The sequence below is a fragment of the Bombyx mandarina genome, chromosome 18 (assembly GCF_030267445.1).
Source record: "Bombyx mandarina strain Sakado chromosome 18, ASM3026744v2".
NCBI classification, from domain to species: Eukaryota; Metazoa; Arthropoda; class Insecta; order Lepidoptera; family Bombycidae; genus Bombyx; species Bombyx mandarina.
In genome coordinates, this window is record NC_143224.1 from 6,341,147 (window position 1) to 6,362,560 (window position 21,414).

The 21,414-nt window shown below is 36.9% G+C and overlaps 2 protein-coding genes across 2 annotated transcripts; one reads left to right on the top strand and one right to left on the bottom strand.

Annotated features, from left to right (window-relative positions):
* The first annotated feature begins 1,466 nt into the window (after positions 1-1,466).
* On the top strand, positions 1,467-5,867 carry H2.0 (Homeodomain protein 2.0). The gene is made up of 3 exons (XM_089734778.1): positions 1,467-1,777; positions 3,646-3,857; positions 5,444-5,867. The coding sequence occupies exons 1-3, from the start codon at positions 1,537-1,539 to the stop codon at positions 5,594-5,596; spliced, it is 606 nt and encodes a 201-aa protein (XP_089590904.1). The 5' UTR covers positions 1,467-1,536; the 3' UTR covers positions 5,597-5,867.
* Positions 5,868-8,995: 3,128 nt separating this feature from the next.
* Positions 8,996-21,184, bottom strand: LOC149500972 (uncharacterized). Its single transcript, XM_089734630.1, has 15 exons — positions 20,763-21,184; positions 20,300-20,397; positions 19,538-19,716; positions 19,125-19,286; positions 18,905-19,011; positions 18,500-18,672; positions 16,855-17,024; positions 15,143-15,236; positions 14,145-14,423; positions 13,791-13,913; positions 13,462-13,528; positions 12,147-12,219; positions 11,130-11,235; positions 10,278-10,358; positions 8,996-9,870 (listed from the first exon to the last, which is right to left on the bottom strand). Exons 1-15 carry the CDS (start codon positions 20,859-20,861, stop codon positions 9,405-9,407), a joined length of 2,277 nt encoding a protein of 758 aa, XP_089590756.1. The 5' UTR covers positions 20,862-21,184; the 3' UTR covers positions 8,996-9,404.
* Between the last annotated feature and the right edge of the window lie 230 nt (positions 21,185-21,414).

Sequence of the window (21,414 nt, forward strand, 5' to 3'; positions counted from 1 at the left end):
TAATTCTACCTATCGTGGCAAAGAAACGTTTATTCAGTAGGTAAAACGATTTTTGTTTGTGTACATAACAGCGGAATAAATTCGTTCACAAAACAAGTTAGTTAGGTTTATTTTAAATCTGATGATGATGATAATTTCTTGCATACTTAGGTACGTACACATAATACGACTTAAGTACACATAATCGTTTGTGGCGTTACCGGCATTATGTACCTAACCGACGTGCAAGTGAGACAGAGAAACGTTCCCATTTTTTATTTACACATCTTTAAAACATAACTAGTAGCTCATTTGATAACAATTTCAAAGGTATTTTGACAAAACCCACCTTTTATTAAATTTTGAGGTTGGATTAAACTAAGTAGGTATAGGAAACATCTCTATTCATATTCTTATGCTGTCACCATAAAGAGCTGCAAAAATTCATCTTGTGTTGTCGTTACTATATTTGGGGGTCGGATTAAAAACCTTAACCCGCTGTGGCAATATGAGAAACGGAGTAGGGATCCATTCAATAAGTTACATTAAATTACTATATTATCTAGGTACCTACAGCTTATTAATAACTAGTTTCATATTTATATTTCATTACAAAAACCAGTAGATAGATATACCTTTAAATAGAAATGTGTTTTATTTTATAACAGCGTTTTTGAAGTCTTCTTAACTCCAGTTTTAACCACAGAATATATGTCAGCCTTCTGCGTTATTTTTTTTTATGCGTCATGAAATAAAGATCCTATGGCCATGTTTATTGCATACCTACCTATATGGCTCAGCTAGTTAACGGTCTCTAGATTATTTTTATTGCCCTTGTGGACAGACGACCATACAGCCCACCTGATTGTGAGTGGTTGCCGGCACCCATGGACTTCAGCAATGCCAGGAACAGAGCCAAGCCGCTGCCTACCGTCTTCTTCTTAAGTGCTTAGACCCATAGACATGAATGGACAACGTGAAAGGTGAACCTTTAGACATGAGAACGAAGTCTCCATTAAATTGCATTGCTATCAAACTGGAACGCATGACTGATTGGAAAGGTAATAGACAGGACTTAGTAGGTATACAATGATATAAAACGTAGGTATACTAAAGATTCTTTATTCATATTTATATACCTACACCAGATACTCAGCTATTCAACTGTAAACAATATCCAATAGGCTAATAGATATTGTTGCAACTCGCCACTCATTCTAAGCTTCAGAAAAAATCTGTTATGAGACTGACGAATGACGTAGGCCCGAGGGTAATAAAAATTAAATTCAAAGACCAAAGTCATATAAAACGCATAAAAGAGGCAGTTTATTGTAAACAAGTACACTTGTTGGTAACATCACGATCAGTCAATGCTCGCATACTCCATATCTTTGGTGTAACGCCCAAGAAACCGTGAACCAATAGAATCGCCGCATCGTTCACGGCACGCCTACAGTGTCCTGCTCTCACGCAGACATCCGTTCGAAACATGTTAGTTTATCAGCAGCCTTCGAGGCGAAAGGACTACAGAGCAGCAGTGCAGTTTTATTAAGTGAAATGACTTCTTTAAATAGTGATGTAAACACAAATAAACTGAAGTTTAGTGTAGATAGTATATTGGGGAACAACGAGAAATCGAATTCGAATTCGTCTGCAGAATTGCAGAGACAGCAAGAGCCTCCGTGCGCGGGTTGTGTGGCAGCGCTGTATCGCTGCTGTAGGGATGAACCGCCCTTATTGCAGTTGCCTTTGCCTATTCCATACACGCATCTGCACCCTGCTTTGAGACCGACTACAGGTTAGTTCTAGTAGCTAGGTACTTAAATACTATAGGTATATCTATAATGGAATCATCATTAGATGGCTCATCCACGTACTAAAATAAATATAAAAAAAAAAAACTGATTTCTCTATAAGATTCCTCTTTAAGAGAGCTAATAAGAGCTATTGAATATACCTAAGCTAATGATTACTGGAATTACTTCCTGTATGTCTGTTTGTTCGCGCACATTTGTTTTATGGAAATAAATTCGTTATTCATTGTCAACAAATTTATTTAAATACTATTATGACGACACGCGCATAATCCTACAGAATAGAGAAGATATATAAAGAATAGACCGTAAAAGTATTAATTATGTCTATAACTAGCGAAAACCGAATAAAATATTACACATTAGGTATACAATTTTTCATGTAGTTTTCACAGATAGATACCTACATATTAATTTCAAGGAGATTTTGTTTGTGACTTTCAAGTTGGACGAGTATTAGGTATGTACTAAATTAAATCCTACCTAAACTACCGGTGGTACCTACAAGACTTTATGTAGTAAAAGAATAACGCATTCTGTTTTGAAAGGTACCTACAGCAATAGTCTTCCATGTGATGTTTGAAGGTAGAGGCGAGACTCTGACCTCATGTCTCAAGGTGAGTTGCAGAGTTCACGTGATCGCTATTGGCTCCGGTAACCACTTTAACTTACCTAAGCAAGTACGCAATAAAAGGTGACATTTCTATTGTGGTATATAATAATAAAATAAAAATCATATGGACTGCTGATACAAGTGAAAATAAAAATTTTCAGAAATAAATAAATCAGAATTTTAGTATTCAAATTCGAAATTCCGTTAAAATTATCAACATCAATCTGGTTTTCATATCTATTGACACTCTGAACAAAAATTATATAGGTACCTACCTACATGTTTTTATGGGTTTTTCATTATTCAAATATATTATGGGCTGTTCAAGATCGTGCAAAATATACAATACAATTTAATTACCATCACTTTTTACTAAATCCATTAAATTTTACTTGTAATGATATAGGTACACGGGACTAATGTTGTACAATACTTCACCTGTATAGCTACAGATATAGGTCCTGCTATTTATTGCGCATGTCGGTGACGCTAATTCACAAGATTTTCCGGTACCAAAAAATGCTCAACGCGGCTAAAGAAGTTTTCACTTCAAAAACTTTATAGCAGGTGCTATACCTACTCGTTATCTCGTCTGCTTGTTTAGGTAGGTAGGTACATCAGAAAAAATATTTTTACACGGTTTTCGGTTATCTGTTGCACCAATATTTCAGAGCTCATACGAACGTTTCTGTAAATCTGAACATCTGAAAGTGCACTATACCTAAGTAGATAGGTTGATACAAGTCTTTTTTGTGCCGGGCGGGGGTAAGAAGCTCGGCGTAATCGTTTCTAATGATGCGACCTCAACCGACTTTAATCATGGAGCAAATTTCAACTTTTTAAGTAAATTATTATATACTTATCACATGTTCACTTACATACCCCTTAATTATATAAAAAGTATAAATACTCTGAAAGATATTGTGCAACGATAATGCGCTACTGAAAAATTTTCAATAGAATGTCAAGTTGGAGATCTTTCCGTCTTAAACAAAAGCTTGGATGACATGGATTGTAATGGATGTAACGGTGTACTCCGATATACCACAGACCTATTTCATACTTCAGTGCGATATACCTACACGCTAATGTTGATATTCGCTATACCAACAACGATGTGGTACTGCAGCAATACAAAAAATGAAAATTTAAATGTTTAGTACGAAACCTCGAAAGACATCAGTATAGCCAGCAGAAAACTCTTTAAAACTTAATTACAACATGTTTATTTATCTGTAGTGTATCGTCTTCCTATTCCCTCATCATCACCACCTCAAATAACGCCTCGCTGTGATGTGACATCGAGCGGTAAACGGAAAAGATCATGGTCACGTGCCGTATTCAGCAACCTTCAACGAAAAGGCCTCGAGAGAAGGTTCCAAATACAGAAGTATATTACTAAGCCAGATCGACGGCAATTGGCAGCTACTTTAGGATTAACAGATGCACAGGTAATTTAAGTTCTCTATAAATACGGTATTGAATTTTACAGTATTTACGGAATTTCAATAATTACGGTATTTCAAGTCGTCGTGGCCTAAAGGATAAGACGTCCGGTGCATTCGTGTTGAGCGATGCATCGTCGTTCGAATCCCAGGCGGGTACCAATTTTTCTAATGAAATACGTACTCAACAAATGTTCACGATTGACTTCCATGGTGAAGGAATAACATCGTGTAATAAAAATCAAACCCGCAAAATTATAATTTGCGTATTTACTGGTGGTAGGACGGACTCTCCTGAGTCCGCGCGGGTCCCCCTGCTTATTTCTACCGTGAAGCAGTAATGCGTTTCGGTTTGAAGGGTGGGGCAGCCGTTGTAACTATACTTGAGACCTTAGAACTTATATCTCAAGATGGGTGGCGCATTTACGTTGTATATGTCTATGGGCTCCAGTAAGCACTTAGCACCAGGTGAGCTGTGAGCTCGTCCGCCCATCTAAACTATACAAAATAAAAAAATAGAAAATAATCTGTATATTTGGGATTTATAATGCAGATTCGGCTCAATTAATTATTATTTAAGCTGAAACATGAATTCCTAGAAACTCGAAGTACAGTAATTTTCCGCGAATCACAGCTCGAACTGAAAATACCAACGAAAAATCGGAAATCGATTTGATTCCTCCTCCAATAGTGTATTATTTCAATCGGTTAAATATGCGTAGGTACCACTATTCAAATACGAAAATACATCAAGCAAATGAGTAAAACGATTTTAATGAAATATGGCATTGAAATAATTTGCACCCTGGGAAAGAATATTTCATCCCACTGCTCAGCACGGGTCTTGGACCACACGATATAAAGTATATTATAATCCACGCGGGCAAAACTGCAATATGTTTTGGTATTATTTTGTTATAGGTATTCATAAAGCGTACCTACCCATCTGAAAACGACAACGAGAATGGTCAGTTTTCTTTAACGTGTGACTCCTCACTCCTCCTGCTACTGGGACCAATGAGAATTTATAAGATGTTTAATAACTAACTAGTCAATATACTGAGATCGTAATTCTTATGGTACCTATTTGCTCTGGTACATGAATGTGTCATAATCGGTTGGGGGACCAAGAGAATACGTTATTTCTTACATCCATATTTTATTTACAAGCTTTTGTCCGCGACTCCGTCCGCGTGGAATAGTTGCTTTGGCATAACGCAAAATTTTACCTCCCGCTTCATTTACGTAGAAAGTGAAAATATTTTTGAATTATAGAATGTTAAGGAAGCTATTTAAACCCCTATTTTGAAACATTATTTATTGGTGCTCCACTTGTATTGGGCTTACCGTGGTGTTATAGCCTATAGCCTTCCTCAATAAATGGGCTATTTAACACTGAAAGAATTTTTCAAATCGGACCAGTAGTTCCTGAGATTAGCGCGTTCAAACAAACAAATTCTTCCACTTTATAATATTAGTATAGGTATATAGTAGGTTTATCCTCGATTGTCTTTTTTTAATATCGTCGGAATATATTTATTCTTCTCATCAAATATGTCTCCTCTTCTTACATTCTAAAACTTATTTTACAGGTCAAAGTATGGTTTCAAAACCGACGCATGAAGTGGCGTCACACGAAGGAAGGGCGCGGAGGTATATCCACCGCAACAGGCATTCCAGGAAGAGATCCAGACTCCACAAACGATGACAACGAAGAAGTCGATGTTGATACTCTTAGTGATTAACGAGGAAATTACCCTTTATATATTAGTCAAGTCATAAAATATTCCGTTAATAAATCAATATCAAGGAATTTAGGTACCTTGCGACCAATTTGTTCAATTGTTAATAACTGAGTAATTTTAAAAACAATTATATGTTTCAGTACTTTAATGGCTTGGAGCTGTTTTACTGAGTACTCTCGGTCAGCGTGTTTTTCTTTATATGCCTATAAAAATGTTATTTAGGTATAAGTATATAGAAAGTATAAAATTAAATCATTTTTATAAAATCGTTGTTGATGATAATTATTTATAACAAATGTTAAGACACACCACAAACAGCGGCCCAAAGTCAGTATTTTGTTGTATTAGCCCGAAAAAGTACATATGAATAACCAAAACAAAGCCAAATGAAACGAGATGAAATGAATTAATGTCCCAGTAAAATAGTGGTTTTTATTGAGACTTGAAAGAACCCGAGAAACTAAATCCAGCGGCATTATTTCATTTTTCCACTTTGTGCACTTTCACAGACACTAAATTGTTAATAAGCTACTTGTGAACCTGAAGAAACATAAATTAAGGTAATAAATCAATTCACACAACTTCGCTTCACGCGTTCTTGCCCAAAAGTATAATTAACAAAATAAGACTACCAAGATTATTATTATGAAAACAATTGGTGAGCGGTATCTCTACTATGAAGATAGTAGCCAATATAGTAGCAGTAATTACTTAGGTACAGACAACACAACCGCCGTTTGTTTTCAAATTACTGTCGATATAAGGAGTACGGTATACGAGATCAGCGTCTACCTGGTGTTAAGCTATTACCAGAAACCATAGCCACACAACGTGAACACTATCTCGAGACATAAGTGGAATTTACAATTTCATTGGATTTGTATCCTAAACTAGAACGCACCATCAGAGCTCAAGGTGAAAATTGGTTTGTTAGTTACTTTTTTCCCTACCAGTTCGCTGGTATTTAAAGTATAAAGGTCTATTCCAGCTAGGCTGTGGCTGGTAGGTGAGCTCACGGGCTCAACCTGAGAGAATTTGCTAGCACTAGCCCTAACAAGAGCAGCGCTTCGCATAGGTACCCGATCCACTAACGGTGCTTTTAGGTACCTCAAGCACCGGTCATCGTCCTCATAGAGCCCGTCGCTTGCGACGAAGGGCTCGTTGAGTAAATTAACCCTCAGACACAGCCCACTGAGTTTCTCGCCGGATCTTCTCAGTGGGTCGCGTTTCCGATTCGGTGGTAGATTCTACGAAGCACGGCTCTTGCTAGGGTTCGTGTTAGCAACGTCGTCAGGTTTGAGCCCCGTGAGCTCACCTACTAGTTAAGGTTACGCTGAAATAGCCTCTCAAGGCTCTCAGCTTTGGTAGGATAAATAAAAAATAAAGAGCTTCGCATAATCTACCACCGGATCGGAATCGCGACCCACTGAGAAGATCCGGCGAGAAACTCAGTGGGCTGTATCTATGGGTTAGTTCGCTCGTCAAACTTTTACAGCCTGGCCACGGGACATTCGCCGATACGAATATTCTCGCGGTGCGAACGGCGAGGCGTCTAGCGACTAAAATAAGAGCATAGAAATGTACCTAACAAGCCACGCGCACCGGCGACCGGCGAAATGTACCGAGCGAATCGCGCGGGCGACTTACGATGCGGCGGGCGAGCAAAACAAATGCATGAATAAGGACGGCGCAAGCCACGGAGTCGAGCGGTAGTCGCGGCGAATAGTGCAGTGATTAAATGAGTTTAGTTGTTTTCGCCGCGAAAAATGAACGCCGAAATTTTTATATTTTATATTTTTTATTAATTTTTTTTTTTTATATTTTTAAACTCGTGGCCGAACGGATAAGACGTCCGGTGTTGAGCGATGCACCGGTAGTCGAATATCAGGCGGGTACCAATTTTTGTAATGAAATACGTACTCAACAAATTTTAATGTTCACGATTGATTTCCACGGTGAAGGAATAACATCGTGTAATAAAAATGAAACCCTCAAAATTATAATTTGCGTAATTACTGGGGGTAGGACCTCTTGTGAGTCCGCGCGGGTGGGTACCACCACCCTGCCTGTTTCTGCCGTGAAGTAGTAATGCGTTTCGGTTTGAAGGGTGGGGCAGCCATTGTAACTATACTTGAGACCTTAGAACTTATATCTCAAGGTGGGTGGCGCATTTACGTTGTGGATGTCTATGGGCTTCAGTAACCACTTAACACAAGGTGGACTGTGAGCTCATCCACCCATCTAAGCAATAAAAAAAAAATAGCTGAAATACTAGCTAGACCAGCTATTTGGAAGTCTAGCCACCCAAAGTATTTCTCGTACTTCTTGTGGAATTCTCCATCTATAGGTATACTCCGATTCTTATTCAAATCATGTACTTCACAATATTTTCCAAATAATAGGTCCTGAACCAAAAAACTATTAATTTGTAAGCAATATCGAGATAATTTCGATATAGACATTTCGCTGTCGGACTTCCTTACTAGTCGCGGCGGCGAACGTGAGTACCCGTGGCCTGCAAACGGTGCTGCGCGAATGGTCGCCTCGTCCACCGCTTCGCTGTTCGCACCGCCGATCCCCGTGGCCAGGCCGTTAGTCGTAATCGACGAGTTCGACCAAGACGGCGGACCGGTGCTTGAGGGTCCTAAAAGCATCGAGTGAATTCGGGGGATCCGACAAGACATGTTTCGGGCGAGGCCGACTTTGCGTTGCCCCGTCGTGATCGGATAAGGTTATTATTATATGAATACCCTACTAAGAAATTATGTATAGACTATTATCGTGTAATGTGCTTTCTGCAATTTTTAGTAGTGCTCAGGAGCTCGACCTACATACACCACGTTACAAGGAGATACTTCTCCACTTTGCAATTCAAAAACGAAACTCAGCTAAACGATGTTTTGGGAAGTGAAATTCTCTTGAAAACTGGGAAAGGAGGCGTAGTCGCTATCAGAACCAGATGGATTTCAAGATTTTTTCTATGATAAATGAAATGCGATGGGTTCTTGTGAATTGGCGGTAGTTCTTTTGACGTTCAACAAGTATGTACTTTCATTTATGTTGAATAAAAATTTTTGGATTTGATTTTGATTTCATTTGATAAAGAAAAATTAGATATGAAATGGTTTCAAAGAATCTTTACGTAAATAAAGTTGTGAAATGAAATAAAAATACTATTTTATGTACTATTGAAGTTTTGGGTCATCTTCCACTTTTACGGCTGGAGTTAGTCGAATCCCTGTCAATACTAAAACATTAGTGACGCTAAAATCCAATCATTAATGAAAAATTAAAATACAATTAATTATTCATTATTAATTAAATATTAAAAATTAAAGTTAATTTATGAAACTCTTGTCTATTAATAAGCCATGGGGAAATAAGCAAACAGAAAAATAATTAATTTTGGATAAGTTTTATTTTTAAAAATAAACTACTGAAACATTTCACCTTAAATAAAAAAAAGAACTGAATTGAACCAAATTTACATTAGATATTGTAGATATAATTATCATCATTGCTCAACAGATAGATTGCCTTGACTGAATAATTCAAAAGTAGACAGACATACATCTAAAATCACATCTAATATTGGGCGCTACTTTATATTGTTCGAACAATAGCTATTCAATCGGAAGACTTAGGCTATTTTGATACAATTAATTCCCGGGATACTCTTACCGCGATTACAACAAGATAATTCGAATACTTTAGAACAGTTAGACAACCTACAGAAAATAGATATGTGAAAATTATTAGGTACCTAAAAATTATGCTTCAGATACTAATTTCATTTAAATTTTAAACGTCAGTAGTCTACAAGTTTTACTTTGCTTTTTGAGGAACTACCCTCTTTTTCGTTGGGTTCAGTTCGGGGCCATTTCGATGGACCATCGCCGTGTTCATCTATTGGTCCGTACCCGCTGCCGTGCCCAGAGACTGGTCTCTGTACACCTCGATGGCTAAAAGGTCTCCTGCCGTATCCGTAATTCGTCCTGTCATCGTATTGATACTGGCTGCCGTAATTTCTAGAGTGTTCCCTTTGCTTGTCGTGCCGTTGATAATTTTGAAGTCTTTCGCTCTGATTGTTGCTCGCGTCGGAGTGCTCTGGGTATTTTCTTCGTTCTTGAGACGATGTCTCTCCGCAGTCCTGTATTGATCTGGTGCGGAGCTGGGTCTCTCGGTGAGGCTCCCAGACAGCGATCCGCTTCGCTTCCGGAGACCGACTCTTTGAACGACTTTTTTCTTTAGCCTTCTCTCTGTCGGGCGACGTTCTATCCACATACAACAGTACATTTGAATATGCAATTTCGAAAAGGGCACATGTCGCATATTTTGTCTAATACGTTTTTTCATATACATGTAGTTTTGAGGCTTACCAACCTACACCCATTTTACAATAATTCCAGTAATTTTCAATTGCTAATTAACACTAAAATATATCTCGAAAGTTAATATTTTAAATTTTACACTGCTTTAAAATATAATCAGTTTCTTTTTCATTTCCTGAACATTTTACATTTTCAGAGATGTGCCCTTTCCGAAATTGCATATTCATTTATTATGTTCCTTATTTATCAGTTACACATTAATAAATTTTATTGTGTACCAATTGGATATATCATGTAGCGTATATTAGCATTCAATCAAAGTTAAGTAAAATTTTAATAGTTCTGTTCACCTTGAAGAAGAACCGCTTCGGCTTTTATCGGATCCCTCTTCGCTGGACTGTCTGTTCTGCAGGTGTCGCATTTCACGTTGTCTAAACATATATCGTTGTCAAAACATAGTAAATTGTATAAGCTATTCGTTTAATAAATAATCAAATAAATACAGTAAAATTTTACCAGTAGGCAGCGGTTTGCTGCTGTCCGTGAGCGACGGTAACCACTCATCATCAGGTCGGCCGTAACTCATTATAATCGTAAATAGTTCCGTCGTTTGTATTCGCGAGAAACTTGCTGTGTAAATTTATCGTTATGAATACTATCTGTGTTGTAATTACTGTAAATTTGTACTGGGCATGTATAAGCTCTCGCCGATATGTACCACTGACTTTATATATATATATATATATATATAAATTATTTATTATACACATACATATATTTAATATACATCCATAACCCTGGAAAACACATTTATATTTATCATACAAATATCTTCCCTTGGCGGGATTCGAACCCGCGACCCCCTTGTGTAGTGACTATGTCACTTACCACTACACCAGACGGCCGTTATACCACTAACTGACTTATTTCTCGAAAATTTGTATAACTTTTGAGACTCAATCGACAGTTCGGCCTCTTGTTTCGTGGAAATCATCTCAAGCTAATCTAACTATACTTGAGACCTTAGAACTTATATCTCAAGGTGGGTGGCGCATTTACGCTGTAGATGTCTATGGGCTCCAGTAACCACTTAACACTAGGTGGCCAGTGAGTTCGTCCACCCAACTAAGCAAAAAAAAAAACTTTGGCATCGGCTGTTCGTATTCGAGAAACTATCGTATAAATCCGGACTGGAAACAGACTTGCGCCTCAGTTTGATGGCCAACTCCCTCATCTCTTCATCTCGGCGCGCCTGCCGCCGACTCTCCCGCTCGATGCGTTCCGCCTCAGCCTTCTTGTCTGCCCGGACTGCAATCAGACAATAAAAAAATAAACATGTGTGCAGCTTACATGTAGTAAAGTAGTCATAGTATAAAACTAACACAGTATTGTTAGCTTTTTGTATATCGACGCTTGAAAGGCAAACGTGGTTAAGCGACAATAACTGCTTTGTACATAAATGATGGGCAATAACCATATTCGATGCGCAAAAAATATATATTTCTAGGTCTATTAAAATCATTTCAATCCTACAGCTAGATTCGTTAAAATAATTTTTTTTTTCAGGTATTTCAACTTTAAATTAGTCTACTGTAAAGTGCACGCATTGTCGCTTAGTCACGTTTGCCTTTCAAGCGTCGATATGTAAACACCTAGTGTCATAGAAACAAAACTTATTGTTGTCTATAATATTGTTTTTATAGAGCATTGGGATTTCGTTATTTTAGATTCTGCGAAGCACTGCTCTTGCTAGGGCCAGTGTTAGCAACACACCCGGTTTGAGCCCCGTCAGCTCACCTACACGTCAAGCAGAAGCTGAAGTAGCCTCTCAAGGATATCAGCATAGGTAAAAAAATAAAATAAAAAATAAGCGGCGTATATTTAAGTTTGGATTAAAGCTTAACTTTAGAATGGTCAACTTAAAGTTAGATAAACGTTATAGATTCAGTGACCCCAAGATCTCCAGTTGTGGGTATTTAGCAGAAAAATACATACAAAACATGAATAAGTTCACGAATACCCCAAACATCTATAACGCAAATACTGATCTCTGATCCGGTACCTGCAGTACTACACAAGTAATTACGCTTTTTGTAAATTACATTTCATGTTAAACGAAGTTCCTGATATTTTCATCAATTACTTGATTATTTTACATTAGAAATAATGATTAATTTACATTACAAATTAATGTTATGTTATGAATATATAAAACTCACGTTGCCTTGATAATTGCACCTGCATTTTCCTTTTCAATTTTTCTTTTAATGTAATGGTATCGCGCATCGTTCCCTGAAAAATCATTTGGATATATTAAACTTCAATGTAATTAAATTGTGTTATATTTGTTCTGGGATCAACTCCCCTCCTTGTTATTTTCCTACTTCATTGTTCCTTACAAAATATTAATAAAAAAGTGACTTCAACTGCAGGCTTCGACGACTATGATAAACCTTTGCCATTGCTCATGTCCATAATCAGTGACCATTGACTATAAGATGGCAAATATAGAAAACCTATTCTTTTACAGCAATCCAGTCCTGTTTTAGTGAAAACTAACTAGGTTTTAAAATCTTCCACACTTTTCGAAAGTGATTTGTATGAAATAAACACATATAATAATACATTTGATTAAACTAATTGTATTATAAGTTAAATAGATATTTTATACATTAAAAGGTACTGTGTATTCGACGAGATGAAAAAAATAAGAATGTGTATATTCTTTAAAAAAAAGACATTTAAAATAAAATAAATATAATTTATTATTTTTGGATCAAATTTTTTAATTTCATTAAAGGTTACAAGTATGGATGGATAGATAGAAGTTTTATGTTTTTGTGTTTAAAATTCTGATTCTACACAATCAGTATGAAATAATTAAGATTGCACTCCTAAATTGTATGTCACTTGACATATAAGAATAAATTGACAAGACAATAATTAGACTTTATCATTTCCAAAGGTTTTTTTTTTATTGCTTAGATGGGTGGACGAGCTCACAGCCCACCTGGTGTTAAGTGGTCACTGGAGCCCATAGACATCTACAACGTAAATGCGCCACCCACCTTGATATACAAGTTCTAAGGTCTCAGTATAGTTACAACGGCTGCCCACCCTTCAAACCGAAACGCATTACTGCTTCACGGCAGAAATAGGCGGGGTGGTGGTACCTACCCGTGCAGACTCACAAGAGGTACTTTGAGTGGTTAGTTATAAAACAAATTGAATTGGCAAAATTGTGACTCTTGTCATACTCGAAACTTGTTGGGGAATTAAATTCACAAGAAAACACTAAATTTAAAATAATATAAAATCCTTCAAAACTATTATGAACACAGAATCTTCCTTGGTATTAAAAAATATGTAAAATAAATTGGATTCAAATATATGCAAAATAACTCCAAATTCTCAATATCTTTGTGGACAAACAAAATGAATTAAGCAAAGAATATAGTCATGGACCAGGAGTAAAATTTCCAAGATTGCTAAATTAAAGCATATTTAAATAAAAAACAAATGATTCTTACTGACTTTGGAGCCGGATCCAGACAATCGTAACTGATTCTGGTTTGTATTTGATTTATTTCCAACTGAAGACCTGAAAAGTAACAAATAAATATTAATGTCAAATTCAAGGCAATACGAAAATTTATAGCATTTACATAGTTCCCACAAATTATTAACGAGATGTCAAAATATGCATACAATGAATACAGTAAACAAAAGGTTATTATATATATTATATTTATATATATTATATATATTATTATTATATATATTATATATATTATTATTATATATATTATATATATATATACGTTTACGTGTGAATCTAAAAAAACAAATAATTTTTTACTAACTTGTTAGTGTCATCATCGGTATCGCTGGAGTCAGAGTCCATGGACAGATCACTGGACGACTTATCTTCCTTCCGACGTCCGTAGTACCGAGGTACGGGTTTGCTCGCGGCTTCTCTGTCACTACTGTTATAAATAAAATACATAAAATAAAACAAAATCTTTATCCAGATATGACTATAGCTGTAGGTGACGATCTCACCTACTTTCTTAATACAATTAATTACATTTTCATTTTCACTTTATTTAATGGATATAACATAACACATACCTCAAATTCCTTTATTTCAGATCATGCCTGTATGAGAATGTAGATAAAGGCGGGTTCAATTCGGAGTTAAAAAACCTGATACATACGTGACAGAGCTTCCAGACCGTCTCCTGCGGGAGGCGGGGCTGCGAGACCGCCGCGGAGAGCGAGAGCGTGAGCGGGAGCGGCGCAGGGAGCGTGAGCGTGAGCGGGAGCGGCGCGGGGAGCGAGAGCGTGAGCGGGAGCGGCGCAGGGAGCGGGAGCGCGACGTGGAGCGAGAGCTTCTCGAACTTTCTGAACGAGCCCTCGATTTAGACCGAGACCTGGATCGATAGTCGGGCAGTTGAGGTCCTATCGGCCGTGAACGTTCCCGCTCATTTGAAAATCTGTAAATTTACATTTAAAACAAGTAAATTATTTGAAACAGTCAAATGAAAGTAGAAGCTTCAATTAATAAAAATTATATCAAAACTAGGAATTTTGTTTAGATACATCTGAATGTGTTTCAGTTGTATCTAAACAACAACTATAAAACTTTATTTTTTTTGTTTCGGTTCCACATTTCTCTGCCCAATTTAATTCGTGTTGTTATGAACGGTGCCCTGAGAATTCAAAGTATGCACATTGAGACACGATCATCCAGTGAACCTAGAATAGTCCCTCGAGGCTAATAGGTTGGAAAAAAATCGAGGTCTCAATTTAAGTGAAAAAACAGAAACAAACATGTTATGATTTAGACGACGACGATAATGAGCTTACATGATGATAACAGCTCTGATTTCTTATTAGATTAATTTATTAAATTTAGGTTTATTTATTGGATTTATACAAGTTTCTCCTATTACTTAAGATGGCGTAGAAGTCTATGGAAGATCTAATATTCACCAGAGGCCACATAGCCAACATAACGTGAATACAATTAAAATACATAGTAAAATGTGTCTTTCCGACGGGACACCATATTTCAACAAACATTAAAAAAACTGAGGGCATACCATAAGAGTTAATTTTAATTTAGTTAAATGTTTTTTTTTCTAATTCTGTAAAATTTGTAATATTTTCAAATTATTTCTAATTAAGCCAGTTTTATTTTAAACATAAATACCTGGTTGATGTTTTACGAGCCACTTCAGAATACAGCTCTGTTCGCTTTAAGTTATGTTTTAACTTCTCTGAATACAATTGTTTCTGTGTTGGAGCTGAAAATAAAGGAGGGTAATTTGAAAATAATTGACCATGATCGTCATAATTTGAAATCTACTTTGAAGTCGTCGTGGCCTAAAAGAATAAGACGTCCAGTGCATTCGTGTTGAGCGATGTACCGATGTTCGAATCCCAGGCGGGTACAGATTTTTCTAATGAAATACGTACTCAACAAATGTTCACGATTGACTTCCACGGTGAAGGAATAACATCGTGTAATAAAAATGAAATCCGCAAAAATTATAATTTGCGTAATTACTGGTGGTAAGACCTCTTGTGAGTCCGCGCGGGTAGGGACCACCGCCCTGCCTATTTCTTCCGTGAAGCAGTAATGCGTTTCGGTTTGAAGGGTGGGGCAGCCGTTGTAACTATACTGAGATCTTAGAACTTATATCTCAAGGTGGGTGGCGCATTTACGTTGTAGATGTCTATGGACTCCAGTAACCACTTAACACCAGGTGGGCTGTGAGCTCATCCATGCATCTAAGCAATAAAAAAAAACCTACTTCTAACAACAAGTTTACAGATAAACCTCCTGTAACACGGTAGATACACGTTCCTACAGTCCCGTGTTATCTGAAACCGTATTAAAATAATAATATGAGACTAGAAGCCAGTATAATAAAGAGAGTATTTTTTCTGAATGAAACATCTCACCCGTATGTATTTTACCTATTATACATTACAAATATGCAGTAAAAATTGCTATAATTGGTGTGTTCATAGTGCATAATGAAATTGTATGAACAATTTTAAGCAAAAATCTCATTATCATGTTGTTTTGGGAATTTTTTCTTTTCGTGTTAGAGTGGTACCGTATAATAATACCGTGTTATAGGAGGGTTATCTGTGTAATCTAAATTTAAGAATCATGAAAATAAGTATGAATTAGGCAGCAGCTTGGCTCTGCCCCTGGCATTGCTGAAGTCCATGGGCGACGGTAACCACTCACCATCAGGTGGGCCGTATATTCGTCTGCCTACATGGGGTATAAAAATCCAAATAAAGTGTAGCTAAAAGCTAAGCTTGAGAGAAAATAAACCAACTTAATCATTATTTTTCATTAAATTCATTATTCTAGCTTGATTAAAACAACACTGTTCTTTTTTAAATATTAAACTGTGGCGGATAGCCATCATACAACGTAAGATGCCTGAATCTCGCTTACGACATTTTCAAGATAAGCTTGCATATATACAAGTTCCGAACAACAACATTTGGCCGGTCATCGTTCTCGTCGAACCCGTCGCTTGCGACGAAGGGCTCTACGAATAAATTAACCCTCATACACAGCCCACTGAGTTTCTCGCCGGATCTTCTCAGTGAGTCGCGTTTCCGATCCGCTGGTAAATTCTGCGAAGCACGGCTCTTGCTAGGGTTCGTGTTAGCAACATCATCAGGTTTGAGCGCCGTGAGCTCACCTACTAGTTAAGGCGACGCTGATATGGCCTCTCAAGGCTATCAGCTTAGGTAGGAAAAAAAAAACAACATTTGGACCGTCGGTCTACCGAGCAAATATCACCCGCTGGGTGGAAGATCTTTCCTTTCGTCATTAAGTATCCCTACAAAACTAACATTGATATATTTAAAAGGACGTATGCGATATAAACTCACGCGGTTTGGTTTCTTCGTCGTCTCCGCCGAAGGAGGTGATGAACTCGATATTTTCTGGTGCGTCAGGCGAGGGGCTGCGGCTGACGGAGCGACTCACGGAGCGGCGCGGCTCGGTGCGCGGCGCCGCGTAGCTCGGCGGACTCATTTTGCGACTCGCCAACTTTTTATCACTACAACATACAGTAGAGGTTTGTTTTTGTTTTTACAAGCTCAAGATTGTTTTTATTGCTTATATGTGGGTGGACGAGCTCACAGCCCACCTGGTGTTAAGAGGTTACTGGAGCCCATAGACATCTATGACGTAAATGCGCCACCCACCTTGAGATATAAGTTCTAAGGTCTCAAGTAAAGTTACAATGGCTGCTTCACCCTTCAAACCGAAACGCATTACTGCTTCACGGCAGAAATAGGCAAGGTGGTGGTAGTTACCCGCGCGGACTCACAAGAGGTCCTACCACCAGTAATTACGAAAACAAAAATTTGCGGGTTTGATTTTTATTACACGATGTTATTCCTTCACCGTGGAAGTCAATCGAGAACATTTGTTGAGTACGTATTTCATTAGAAAAATTGGTACCCGCCTGGGATTCGAACACCGGTGCATCGCTCAACACGAATGCACCGGACGTCTTATCCTCTAGGCCACGACGACTTCTGAAATATAGATACAACTGTTCTGCAGTTTTCAATTTTGCGTTCCAGTTTGAAATATAGACATTGTTCGAATGCATTTTAATACGATTTTATTAGCTTCAGACGTATTTATGTTAGTATGTAACGGAATCTTTGAACATGATTTTAACCCCCTTCAAAACGTCGGATTAACGAAAAAAGCGTGGGATGCTTTTCAGGGTATTATCAAAATAACCCTTCTACTCATATCTGTTCATAAAATATTTATAATTACTGATACCATGCATCCCACGCTTTTTTTACAATAAAATCATTTTTTCTTCCATTATTTTTAATTCAAATTTATTAAAATTTAATTTCTATTTTTTATTCGGATTTTCTATAAAAGCGTATTTTTTTAGTTTTTTTTTAACGATTATTTATTTAGATGTACACTTAATACTTTTGTTAAAATATTAATTATATGATATACATTATAATACTTCAGCTTATTGTGTTCAGACTGACCGGCGTGGTAGGGGACTTTGTTGATACCTAGTGATGATTATACAACCATAACACGTCAGATAACAGAATTTCAAGAATACCCTATTCTTTTCCTAAGCTGATGGTCCAGAGAGACCATGTCAGCGTCACCGAGCTGGTAGGTGAGTTCACGGGACTCAAACCTGACGACCGTTAGTGGATCGAGAGGATCCGAGATGACGTATTTTGGGCGACGTCGACTGTTTACCATTTGGTCCACAGGGTCGGTTATGTAGTTACCGGCGGCCACGATTAGAGGGTTCTCGTATCGTGCCGCTTTATACAAATGGAGGAATTCCCAAGCCATTATTTAATGGTACTACAATTGGTTTTGAATCTAATTGTCTCTGAAGTAATAGACATTGAAATGCTGCATTAGAGAATTTATACCAATTGTTTTCGATTCACTGTAATTTTACGACTGATTTTAACAGTAAATACTTAAATGTCTGTTTTTACATTATTGTCTTTTATACACTCCACTCACCGATGCGCTCGTCTTTCTCTTCGGCTTTTCCTTCCGGAGTACATAGCCTTTTCTTTTTCTTCTCTCAACATTTGTTTTTGGTGTTCAGCATCATCAGCATCACCAGTCAGAAATGAGAACAGATCACAGCCTGCCATGCCAAATTGTGGTCCAACTGCATTCAGCTCATGCGCCTAAACTCACATACACTCAGATTTGTTAGATTTATTTAGTGAATATATTACTATCATTAAATTAGTGCTCCCTATACATAATTGAGATACATTGTCTGTATAGAAATAAGATATGTTTAAAAATTTATAGAAAAATATGTTTTCAATAGTATTATTTACAGATTTATTACATCAATTTATTAGTGTGATCAATTAGAAATAATGGTAATGTATTTTACTATCAGCAACTTACCTGTGAAGGTTCCATTTTATTGACATCTATGCTTAGGTCTACATCGATCATTTCCAAATCAGAGTCATCATCAGAATCCTTCTGTTCAGTTTTTTTGACCTCCGGGCCTGTAATGTAACACTGAATGCACTAAGAATACCCAAGAATCAGACAGCTTGTAACATACTACCCCTGAGTATTCAGCAAGCATCTATTGACAGATAACAGATTCTGAATCTACCATTTGAAGTGGAAGGTTGCGAGCCTGGATCATTATAATTGTAAGCTATTGCTGCACCAGTTCCTTTCTTTTCATTTAATTTTTCCTTTTGAAACTCTTTTTCTTCTATTGTTACTCCAAATTGTTCTTCAATTTCTAGTTGTTGGAGGAATTTTTCTTCGGCTAGAAAAAGTTAAATAGTTTTAGTAATCTGGTAGTCAAATACTACCATATCTTCCTGAAACATGATAAAATGTTTCTGAAAGAGTTTTCTTCTTTATGCTTTGGGTACAACTAAGTGTTTAATGCCTGATGCATTGTCTATCAGTCAACCAGTGTTTATTTAGAGTATTGTTGTAATTGTATTGTTTTGGTATAATAATAAACTAACTGTACAACAATGTGGTAACTTATATATACACAATGTAACTCACTTATTCCCAGAAAAACATTTTGTGCAAGAATCCTATAACGCTCATAATTGCATTGTCTTTCTTCTGAACTTAAATCCTCTGGAGGCACATAGGGATATTTAATTTCTGGTATGCAGTCTAAATGAGCTCTCACATCAAATCTATCAATCATATTGCTCGGGTCACCTTGCCATGGCATCCTAAAAAACGTTAATTGTTTCAAATAAAATCTCAAAATTACAAATTAAATTGATTAATGTTCTATTCTATACAGTGAGAAAGTCAGCACTGTAACATCTTAGGAACTACTTTTTTTATGTTTTATAGTATATCACATACTTCACCACACTAAAGAAACAACAATAAAAAAGACCTAACAATAATATTTTTCTACAAACTTACAAAGCATTTTTATATATTTGTTATTTATATATTATGTTATTTATATAACAATAAATTTTCCAGCAAGAAACCAAATTAAATGGCCGTCTGGTGTAGTGGTAAGTGACATGGTCACTACACAAGGGGGTTTGCGGGTTCGAATCCCGCCAAGGGAAGATATTTGTATGATAAATATAAATGTCTTTCCAGGGTTATGGGTGTATATTAAATATATGTATGTGTATAATAAAAATATTATATTTATTTCCGTTATCTGGTACTTGTAACACAAGTTCTTTACGAACTTAGCACAGGACCAGTTAATGTGGCGTGATTGTTAGTAAATACTTATATAAAAAAAAAAAAAATAATGTTATTCATATAAATATGTACAATACTAACATTATAGCTGGACCTTCTCCAGCAGCCGCAATTGTAGGATCCAAATGTATTTTACATGGCCTTCCATGTAGCTGTAAAAACTGTGTTGGCTCTGCTTTCTAAAACATAGTGTGTAATGTAGTAGTTTAATATGTTTAAACCTAACAAAACTTGTTGTGCCATTTAAGGCATGGCATTGGTTGTCAGCTCTGCGGCTTTTAGAACCTATTCTTCAAAGCAATTATATTGCATTTTGACATACATTTCATTGTTCATTAACTTTATTCAACAATGAACGTGGAAGCGGCACTTTTAGCTTCTTAACCATGTTCTCGCCTAGCGTGAAACAAAACCTATTCGTTTTAAAAAACTTGAAGGATAGAAGGTGCCGTTTTTGCAATATAAAAGACTTACAACGACAACAATTTAAATGATAATTGCGTGATTATATGATTCAACAATTCATTCTTGGAGATTGTCTTACGATTTTTTCGTAGAAATCCTTACGCCGCTCAGCTCTTCTACGATAATCCACGATCATTCCACGTATCATACGCTCTTGTTTTCTTGCCTCGTGCCACATAGTCACCGATTAATAGTGTCATTAATAAATGTGACGATTACATAAATTTCATATTAACAAGTTTTTGTATTACTTCTAAAAGTTATAATATATTTTTTATTTTAAAAACCACAACAACTTTAGAGGTAGGTACCACTGAAGTAGGAAGGTATAGGTCTATGGTAGGTACCGATTAGACATGCGTAGTTCCGGACCTAAATAGTTCCTGGAACTATGTCCTCATATGGAACTATATCATTCAATCCGAGTTGTCAAAATTAACATGTTCAGACAGTTCCATTTCCATTCCAAGTGTACTGTTATGCAGGAACTACGAATGCGTTGAACATGACGGACATGCGGACATGATTAGAGCATAGGTACCGCGCGGCGCGGAGGCGTGGCGCGGCGAGTCCACCCGAACGAGTCTCGAACCAACACGAGTCCACGTAAAGAGATAAGGCGACATATGGCACGAATACGAGGGAGTGAGATGGAGCGAGTGCATGAAACTGCGTGTGGAGCTCTTTCATATTACATTTTTATTAATATTGAAGTGATGCTCTACGACCTA

Excerpts from the sequence above, each read along its gene's own strand:
- H2.0 (XM_089734778.1), top strand. The coding sequence starts at position 1,537 with ATGACTTCTTTAAATAGTGATGTAAACACAAATAAACTGAAGTTTAGT. Across the intron at positions 1,778-3,645 it reads TGCTTTGAGACCGACTACAG|TGTATCGTCTTCCTATTCCC; the intron begins GTTAGTTCTAGT and ends ATTTATCTGTAG. Across the intron at positions 3,858-5,443 it reads TAGGATTAACAGATGCACAG|GTCAAAGTATGGTTTCAAAA; the intron begins GTAATTTAAGTT and ends CTTATTTTACAG.
- LOC149500972 (XM_089734630.1), bottom strand. The coding sequence starts at position 20,861 with ATGTGGCACGAGGCAAGAAAACAAGAGCGTATGATACGTGGAATGATC. Across the intron at positions 14,424-15,142 it reads GCTCGTAAAACATCAACCAG|ATTTTCAAATGAGCGGGAAC; the intron begins GTATTTATGTTT and ends GTAAATTTACAG. Across the intron at positions 10,359-11,129 it reads GCCATCAAACTGAGGCGCAA|ACAACGTGAAATGCGACACC; the intron begins GTCTGTTTCCAG and ends ATATATGTTTAG.